Source organism: Babylonia areolata, chromosome 1 (genome assembly GCF_041734735.1).
Source record: "Babylonia areolata isolate BAREFJ2019XMU chromosome 1, ASM4173473v1, whole genome shotgun sequence".
NCBI lineage: Eukaryota > Metazoa > Mollusca > Gastropoda > Neogastropoda > Buccinidae > Babylonia > Babylonia areolata.
The window spans coordinates 59320024-59330717 of NC_134876.1; the positions used below are offsets into that span (position 1 = coordinate 59320024).

Below are 10694 nucleotides of genomic sequence, written 5' to 3' on the forward strand. Positions count from 1 at the left end.
TGAGGGGGTAGGGGGTATGGCAGGGTTGAAATACAACTATTCATTAACAGATTTGCTGTAGTTTGAACATTTCAGTTGTTGACCGGAACTTGTGAATACATTTGGCAGACCTTATCAGTGAATTTTCTCAGCAATACCATGGCTGAACTGGCTTCAGCTCTGATCATATTGTACACACCTTCTATGTTACCATGGTTGAATAAAGGTGATGGGAATCATATTACAAGAATTTGGTCTTGGCTGTTCTCCACATTAATGTGTGTATGTTTTCCTTGGATTTGATAAAGGTTTGGGTTTATTATAGTTTGGATTTGCATTGTGTCAACTTCTTCCACAATAGAAGGAATTGTGTGTGTCTGTGTGTGCCTGAGTCACTTTTAAGGTAAGAGGAACAAAAACAATGCTTTAACAGAGAAGGGGGAAAAGATAGGTGTGAACCATGGTAATTGGGGAGGGGGAGTAAACACTAACCATGCAATGATTGTGTGGCCTAACCATGCAATGATTGTGTGTTAGTATAATTACATGACTTAGTCTCTGACTGCTGTTGGCGAAGATTTGTGGTATTTTTCACTGAGAACAAGAGTACATCGAGTTAAAAGTTGGAAAGAAAAAAGGTTACAACATGTTATATTTCTGCAAACCTAAGTCAGCTTTGGCTTGACTATTTTTTGTTAATGTATGGTGACTGTTTAATTAACATGAGGTCCCCTCTTCCTGACTGCCCTTTAATTGTCAGCAGCTTGCATTTCAATCAAAAAAGGAGAATGGCATGCAACAATTTTCCATATCTGGGGATGTAAGAGAGATGTGTAATTGAATGTTTTATCGTTGCAGTTGATGTTTAATTTCTTTCTTTTTTTTTTTTTAATTTTGGAATGATTTCAGCAAGCTGTTGTAAATAAAACTTTTGTTTGAACTCAAGAAACAGTTTGTTTTTTATGCTTGCTTTGTGCATCCTCTTCATGTTTCATCATCTGTTGCTCCAGTTTTCTTTTTTATTTCACTGTGTATTCTTAGTCCATGCACATTATTTTTCCACAAGAAAAGCCTTTGCAATTTTTTAGTTTCTTCCAAGCAGTACACTAATGAGCAGAAAGTAAGGTAACACCAGGATGAGTATTTGTTGCCCATTCTATGTTAATTGCCTGTGTACTGGCACATGTTTGGCATTAGATGTGATAGTTGGATGGTTAGGAGATTGAACTTGTTCCATGGGTCATGCCGCCCTGGAGAGAAACGTGTGAAGATTATTCTTGTCCCACCTTTATCATGTATCACAAAATCAGATATATGCATGAATTCAGTAAGTTAGTATTGGATCAAAAGATTTTTCTGTCATTTCACAGTATTTGCCTATCCTTCAACTTTAACAGCAAACACCATCACTGAGTAACAAAGAAATGAACTTGGGCATTTTTTTATAGAAGTGAGTAAGCTTTTTTGTGAAAAATTTTATATATTTGAAAATGATGTGTGAAGGCTGAAAAACAACTGCATTTTGATATGCTGTGAATCAGATCACATACTATCCCGCCACAATTCGAGTCCCATTGATCAGACCTGCTCTACTGTTATCCTGAGAATGATATATATGAGAAATGCACAAAAACATCCAGAAAACCATAGGCTAAGTCTTCATTGTTTATGTGATTCCTGTCGCAAAACCCCCCCACCCCCCCAAAAAAAAACAAACTGATAATGCTAAGAACATGTGGGAAGGTGATTGTTGGGGTGTGGGGGTTTCCAGTGTATACCATTTCGATCCAAATTATTTCTATGCTGTCCATCAGAAAGGTGTCAAAAGCTGTGTGCTGGAAACAGAGCAGTTACATCTCAGGCAACACATAGATCAGCGATTTGTTGTGTTTGATCAGAATATTGATATATGGAAGTTTCAAACATGTTTTAATTACACATACTTAACCATGACCCAACTAGTGCAGACTCACCCTGGCAAGTCAGAAGTGGTCTGTGGTGTCGCCAACTCATCCACTCAAACTCAGACCCCTTAGCGCGAACCTCACTTGTCAGATTCCAATAGTCCCCTGAGCTCAAGCCAAACTCATTGCCTAGCCTTCAATGCCATCAAACTCTAGTACTATCAGTCATTCCTTTCGTGGCGGGTCGCTGATCAGAGCAGAACATAATGCTGAGGACCTCTCTCAGGACATCTCTTCTAGCAGGACATCTCCATTTTCCCATGATTTCAGCCGGACTTTTTGTCCAAAATACCCAAAGTCACTGCCTCAGCATGGATCATTCAACTGGTCATCGCCCTCTTTGTCTCAGGCAGCATACACCGGTGTCTCTGCCTTCTCAGGTCCCCAAGTATCTTCCTAAATAGATCACCCAAATGATACACATTTGTCCTTTGCAACCCTGGTCATTTTCCATGTGCAGCTGTGATCTGTCCTGAGGCCTCTGGAATAAACCCGGCCACACTCAAACGTGAAAACCTCAGGGACAACTGTGGGATGCTAGCCCAAGGGCCACAATGTTTTTCTAGCAGGCCATTACGGTTACCACATCCTAAAAACAGAGAAGGCAAACCCTCTGCCTTGTCATGTTATTCTGCACCAGTAGGAAAAAAATTCTAGTTTGCATCAGTTTGACATGGTAAGTATATGTAAACACCAAACATGGAGTATAATACAAACTCCTCCTTTTAATTACGTTTAACTATCATACCGTGACCCACACTATACACCCTCCTGGCCGCCCCGCTTCTTCTCAGTGTTGGATGCTACAATGCTATATTTTACACTGCCATCAAAGAGGATGCTGCTTCCGGTAACACAAGGGAGGTAACTACCAAGGGAGGCTATTTGCTGCAGCTTCTTTTGATTTCTCCGTGTAGCAGACTAGTAGTCTGGACAGGACAGGAATCCAGACCCCTGCCGGAGTCTGCACCAGTGGGTCACGGTAAGTATATTACACAGGAAACGAATGATGACCGCCCAATAGCAGCTTCAGTCAACTCTATCCAGGAAGGCAGCCTGTTGTGCAAATGACCCCGCTGTTTGTAAAGTGCTTAGAGCGTGGTCTATGACCGATGATAGGTACTATATAAGTATCTGTATTAATCAATCAAACAATCATGCTCCCACACCTTTAAACAGCTTATGGTGAAGAATGATCATTCATATAAAAATATCAAGGAAAGGGTTGGTGTACAGCCACCAGAGGCATCAAAGATTTCGACAGCTGAACGAGATCACCAGGCACGCCCTCATTTTCTTAACTGTTTAAGTTCAGTTTCTGTGTCAGTGAGGTTTCAAAGTTTGTGGACTGATCAATATTTTCTACAATAAATCTGCTGTTGAAAGAGAAAGCAGATGCCTGACCTTTGCACAAAACCCAACACACGATCAGGCCTTGAGCCATCCAGCTCACCTTCAGCAAACACTGAACAGTTCTAGTGTCTTTTATCTGCTGGCTGCTTTAATCACTATAAGAAAATTTAAGGTTAGATTAAAGGTCCCATTACATTTACAGCCATTGGGGCAGTGAAATCACATCCACTGTGTATAAGGCTCAACACAGGAAGGTAAGATTCAATCTTTCACGGTTTTAACCTTCCCCAACCGAAGAACGGTACCCAATCACACCTGGGTGGAGTGAGGAAAATCAGAGTAAAGTGTCTTTCTAAAGGACACAACACCATGCCTAAACAGAGCCTCAAACTTAAAACACTGGTGAATACTGGATCAGAAGTTGAATGTCTATTTCTGCCAAAGCACCCCTCTGTGGTCTTTTAAAATTGACATCAATTTCATGAAGGAAGGACATTTACTTGTCATGGAGATGGTATCATGGTTCTGGTAAATTGAATAATAGATGAAACAAATAAAATGTAGGAAAATTTTCCCTTAACTTAAATGCAGAATCTGTTTAAATAAATCATAATTTCTACACTGCTTTTCACTTTGACTCCTTGGTTTGCAGTGGCTAAAAAGAATGAAATGCAGTTCACAGCTGGTGAGAATGACTGGAACAGATTTTGTTTTTGCAGGAAATCAGTTGTTCCTTATTCAGTTGAATAATGTCATAAATAGAGGAGGGCAGTTCTGTATGCTGATCAATTCTCGTGGGGTAGAAAGAAACCATGCATTCATCTTCACAGTTTTATCCAAAGCCAATCTGCATCATTCATCCCTTTCCCCATAAGTTATAGAATAAAAGAAAAATAAGCACCAAAATTATTTTCTTCTACATGACTGAAGGATATTTATTTATGATATTTCAAAATCACATCATGAATATTAATCACACTGACGTGCTCCAGGTTTTTTGAAAGCAGTCTGCTGTGAACCGAATAATGTGAAATCCGAAGTGCACAACTAAAAAAACTGGAAGTTTTCACCTCAACTTGCTTAAAGATGTACAACCCGAAAACATTCTGAAGTCAACTGCTTTCTACACCATTGCTTTAACTTGTTAAAACCTGAAAATACCATGGCAGAAAATGGGCTTTTTCTTGAAAGTTCTTTGTAGAATGTTTGAACTATCAAAAAACAAAAAAAAAAGAGAGAGAGAAAAATGCTGATTCTTTTGCCAACAATTCTATAGAAAAAATGTGCCCACACAAACACACACAGCTTGTCAATTGTTTGGAACGGGTAACAAAACTACAGTGTAGTTCAGCAAATAGTTCATGGATCATGGCCATCATAGAATTTCCCCAAGAAGTCTGTGGGTTTTTTGTTGACGGTGTCCTCAAAGTATCTCATGATGTGGGGACGCTGCCTCCAAATCTGAGCTGTCTCCACAAGGTCCATCTGACCCTGTCAAACACACAAATGGAACATTCACTACCACCACACAACGATAGATTATGAATAAATTATTACTATCCTTTCAGGCTCTCTTTCTTTAATGTGCATCAAATTAGTGCTCTGCGTTATATATTCTGTGAAGAAAATAAACCTGCATTTTATGTGAAAGTGCAACTGACAAGCCAATGTCAAACACACAAATGGAACATTCACTGCCACCACACAACGATAGATTATGAATAAATAATTACTATCCTTTCAGGCTCTCTTTCTTTAATGTGCATCAAATTAGTGCTCTGCGTTATATATTCTGTGAAGAAAATAAACCTGCATTTTATGTGAAAGTGCAACTGACAAGCCAAAGTTTTTTTGTTTTTTGGGGGTTTTTTTTGCTGCCCCATCATCTGCACCGTTTCAGTGGCATTACTTCCACGCCGCTCATTTAGATTCCCCCATACACGGCCACACCCGGGTTCGTCCATTTCAGTTCCAGCGTCGGCAGTCCACAGGGAACCATCGATGTTAGGTCGCCAGGAGGCCACACACCAGAGGAGACCCTGCACTGCTGCTGAGTCACTTCGGTGGTGCTCAGTGGTGCCCGTTCTGTTTTAATGTACTTAGGACTCCACCTACTAAGCCCCCTACTAACGATAATAATGGCTTAGTCGCGGAGCCAGACGAGTGTCCCTCCAGAGTGGAGACCGCCACCACGCCCCTCAAACAACAGCCCCCCATGAATTTGACGACACTGTCGACATTGACAGAACTCACCCCAAGCACGGAAGTGGAGGGGTATCAAAACTGAGGTCACCATGAGAGCAGGACATGAAAGGCCACAGACTTTGAGACTATTTTGTTTATATTAATGATGATGAAGGAAGAGGTGGATGACGATGATGATGACGATGTTGCTATGGAGGTCCATTTTGGTTTGGGACTGCGTGACAAGGCTGCACTCTACGCTTCCTGTCATAATGATATCCCGGCGTTAACCAGGCCCGAAAGATACAGACGCAGTGTTGGTCAGGTAATTAGAGCAACACACCCAAAGACGCATCCTTGAAGTGGATGACACTCGACTGTGTGGTCCAAGTCTCCCCATTTAAGCCCACAGCACACTCAACTCTGGGTAGGAGCCGGCCACGGGCCGAAAAGCCCACCTCCACTGGGATTCAAACCCGCGTCCTCCCAGCCTTCAGTCCGCGACGCTGACCACTTCACCACGGCGGCTGGTCGACAAGCCAAAGTTAGTTCTGACACTCAAGATATATTTCGAAGACTGTCGTAACGTACTATATTTTGAACTATGTTAATATCTACATCAGTACATGCTTGCGTGTGCATATGGATGTGAGCAAGTGTATATTTGGTTAGTATGGATATTCAGTTCAAGTTACATAATTTTGATAGATTTCAGTCCAACACAGAATAGGATAATAATAATAAAAAAACACACAAAAAAAACACCTTAAAAAAACAAATACCACTACCATCATATGTATGCATATACATACAGTACAAGGTGGTCACTGAAAAACTTCACAGTTACAAACTGATCTGTGAAACAAAACTGAACAAAACAAAATTTTGTTTCACGTCTGAATGCTGTGCATGACTAAGATTAGGAAGAAATTCTTTGATTTCTATTGCATGCTAATCCTCTTTTAACTGTTTTTATTGGATCATTTACTCAGCAAATCTTAAATGAATGATTTCTATGCAAATTAGGCAACTGGGTTAACTTCTACAGTTTTGCACACTGCTTTGTACTTTTTTCTTTCTTTCTTTCTTTTTCTTTTTTTTTTTTTTACTTCTCAGGGTTCTGTTTACTTAAATCATTCATTTGTGTTACTTTCTCTGGCATAAAGTTTTGGAATGGAATGTATGAAATAATACAAGCGAAATATTCTTAAAATTGCATTTTCTTAACCCCTACTCTCAAAATAAAAACATCTGCAGAAAAAAAAAAAAAACTATATGAAGAATGCATTAAGATTGGTGGTGTGTCCATCGAGATCGATGATGACCATCGTTGTCATCCAGCTGGGGGATAGGGGGAGGGTGGTGGTGGGGTGGGGGGGAGGATGCTCATGAATCTATCTGTGAATGCGCTGATGGCTGAATAGTCCAATCTGCGCACGAAATGTTCGCTGACAGTTGGGGCAGGCAAAGACAGGCATATCATTGTCAGGGAGCTTGTTTGCCCGTGACTTTCTGGCCTGCCTCTTCTGAACAGCTGCAGCAGTCCTGTTGGCCTCGCACAACTTGGCGCCTTTGTGCACAGCAGCGTGCCATTTGTCACGGTCCACTGCAGATTCCTCCCAGGAGTCAGGGTTGATATCAAACGCTTTCAGAGAGACTTTCAGAGTATCTCTGAAGCGCTTCTTCTGACCTCCGTGTGATCTCTTCCCTTGTTGCAGCTCGCCATAGAAGAGCCTTTTGGGCAGCCGATGGTCTGGCATGCGCGCCACGTGTCCAGCCCAGCGAAGCTGGGACTGCATCAGGATGGTGAAGAATCTGGGAAGGGTGGCTTTTGTGAGCACCTCTGTATCTGGGGTCCTGTCTTGCCACTTGATGTTCAGTAGCTTCCTGAGGCATGTTGTGTGGAAGTGGTTCAGCTTCTTGGCATGTCGTTGGTACACTGTCCAACTTTCGCAGGCGTACAGTAGTGTGGGGAGAACATTAACATTACAATACATATCAGTATCAGTAGCTCAAGGACGCGTCACTGCGTTTGGTCAAATCCATAAATGCTACACCACATCTCCCAAGCAGATGCCTGACCAGCAGCGTAACCCAACGTGCTTAAGCCTTGAGAGAGAGAGAAAAAAAAAATATATATATATATGTATGAAATTTAAAAAAAAAATTACAAGATAAAATAAAATAACAAAACTTAAAAAAAAAGAAAAAAAAGAGAAAAATACATAAATACATAAAAATACTACTACTAATAATAACAATATTTATAAAGCGCAAAATCTTGATGAAGTCAACTCTAAGCCACGCACACACACACACACACACACAAACAACAACAAACAAACAAAAAAGGCAATGATGATAAATAATCAAATAAATGTAAAACATGCAGACACACGTTCACACACACACACACATACATAATAGATATGCAACAAACATGCAGTTTTACAGATATGAAAGCACAATCAAATACATATAAACGTACATGAGCACCAACACACACACACACACATATTACCCTGCACCCCCCCTCCTCCACACACTTACTTCTAGGCTACATATCGCAGCTTCCACAGCACACACACACCCACACCCACACATGCACACTTACTTGTACAAGCACACACACATATGCCCATATCTCCCGCCCCCAAACCCCCACACATATATACAAATATATATATATATTATATGCACACCTGCACGTTCCAATATTCCATTGCTCCCACAGTGTAGACATGCATACACACACATACCTCATCCTCTACACACACACACACACACACGTGCACAGAGCTCTCCTGACACATGTGTACACTTACACCCTCGTGCATGCACACACGCACACAGACACACAAACACACACACTCACAGAGGCTGCCAATGATTGGCCGCAAGAGGGGTGGGAAAAGATCTCTGATGCCAAGAATGTGGCCTCTAGGTGTTGCTCAGTCTATTGTATTTGGAAAAGCCAACAGAGACTCTGTTCCGTTTTGAAGTAATTTGTGCAATGTTGGTTTGGAAATGATGCCAATATTTGTTTGATTTGCAAAGCACTGTGCTCTACCTTTCATGCTAGACTTACGACCGCTCCCTCTCTCTACTTTTATTTCTTTGAGGCGATCGATGGTGTGATGGCCTTGTACCTGTTCTTTTTGACTTTTCTGAGGATTTCTGATTTTCCTAGATGTAGGCCGCTCATTGTTGTTGTGTCACCAGCAAGTCTGTCAGCTCGCTCATTTCCCTTAACACCTGCATGTCCCGGGCAGTATGACCATGTAAGTTTTTTTAATCTGAAAGTTGCGCATTGCCTCATGCCACTCTGGGCTTCCCATTCTACTTTCAATTTTCTGTATGAGGTTCACTGAGTCCATTAGAATCATGGCATGTTGGTTTCCAGGCATATGGATAGATGATAGCCACTGGAGGGCATGTGTCACAGCTTCAACTTCCATCGTTAGGCTGGAGGTTGTGACTTTGTAGGCAGTATTCTTTTCCTAATTGTTCTTCCATTTTGTTTCGCAGTGAATCCCCAACCGGATTGGTCTTTGGTTACTGAGCCATTTGTGTATATGATGATGTCCTCTTCTTCACTGTTTTCTTCTATGAGTAGCTTCACTTCTGCATCAGTTTTGCCCTCTGGCCATTCCCGACAATGTCTTCCTACAGTGGGTGAAATGGCTGTGTTGAATAGATGATTGAGGTTTTCGGGGTTTTCCTCCCATTCTTTTGTTTCTTTCAGGTCTTGTAGTCAGCATACTATCTGGATTGTGTCTTCTGCTTGCTCCATCCATGATCTTCCTCATCCTGGATGGCTGCCTTTTGGTTCCTTGACAGCGTCATGCAGTGTGTTTTGAGGGTTTTCTAATGCTCTGAAGTTGGTCTTAACCTGTTCTATCTTGTTTCTGGCCTGCACAGAAGGAAGGTCATGCAGGTATCACATGGTTTCCATGGGCATGTCTTTTGTTGTTCCAAGGATTGGCCTCATAGCTTCATTTTGAACTCTTTCTAATTTTAGGAGGCTGCTTTGAGACGGTGTTGTTAGCCCAAGTCTGTAGTCGATCACACTGAGAATGAGTGACTGATATAGCAGGAAGAGGTGGCGTTGTTCAATACCTTTGGTTGCCACTGCTTTTAAGACTGAAAGACCCTTTTTGCATTTGAGAACAGTATTTTCCATATTTTTTCTGAAGGTCAGCATCCTGTTGAACTGTATTCCTAGGTAGTGTAGGCATTCGTTTTTCTCGATTTGAATTCTGTCAAATGACACAGGTGGTGGTGATTTGCTTGCGGTTCTGTTCTTGAGGGTTCACAGCAATGTTTGAGCTTTCGCTGGATTGATGGAAGATCCTGTGTCCTTGCACCATTGAGCGATATTGGTCAGTTGTTTCTGGACGGCTTTAGTTATTTCCTGAGCATCTTTCGAAGTTTTGAAGACCAGGCCATCATCAAGAGTAAGCACCTGAGCTATTCCATTGTTGTTTAAGTTTGCAAGGCCCTTTGTGTAGACATTGTAAAGCACAGGAGAGAGTGGAGACCCTTGTGGCAGTCCCATGGATAGTTTAGAAGGTGCAGACATCCGATCTCCGAGGCGTAGGACGACGGTTCTTTCCTGAAGCGCTGCTGCTATCCATCTTGTCAGTGTCAAACTTACTCCAAACCTTAGTAGCAGCTCCATACCTTTGTAGCTACATAGATTTACAAAAGACTGTAGGATTAGAAATAACATTTTATAAAATGATCAATACCACCATCTCTTTATCTCTGTGTATGTGTGTGTGTGTGTGTGTGTGTGTGTGTGTGTGTGTGTGTGTGTGTGTGTGTGCATGCACATGTGTGTATGTAAATGAATGACAGATTTGCAAGCTGGCCAATGTATAGTCTATTGATTCACCCACAAAGACACACACACACACATACACACAATCTCTCCGCTCTTCTGCCTCACATACATCCACACCTATCTAAAATCTGCTTTCAATGGCAATGATACACCTATCTAAAATCTGCTTTCAAAAGTAATTGTAATCCCGAATAGCACAATAAGAACTGTGCATAACTAATGAACACTAACATTAGTAACAACAGTATCCAAATCTGACAATAATCAATAAATCTCTTCAAACTGAGACATAAAAAAGTAAAGCATAAATTATAACATAATTTTCCAACCATTCATCACATTCTTTCTTATCACTGGCTGACCTTCAT

At 41.3% G+C, this 10694-nt stretch overlaps 1 protein-coding gene across 1 annotated transcript in view; it reads right to left on the reverse strand.

Moving 5' to 3' along the window:
• Positions 1-4202: 4202 nt before the first annotated feature.
• The window catches only part of LOC143284805 (NADH dehydrogenase [ubiquinone] 1 alpha subcomplex subunit 6-like), a 7656-nt gene continuing 1164 nt past the window's right edge, over positions 4203-10694 (reverse strand). The window contains exons 2-3 of the mRNA XM_076591843.1: positions 10689-10694; positions 4203-4787 (exon numbers count right to left, since the gene is read on the reverse strand). The exon at positions 10689-10694 is cut by the window's right edge and continues 110 nt beyond it. Coding sequence (XP_076447958.1) covers positions 4656-4787; positions 10689-10694 — 138 coding nt within the window. The 3' untranslated portion in view covers positions 4203-4655. The remainder of the gene's footprint in view (positions 4788-10688) is intronic.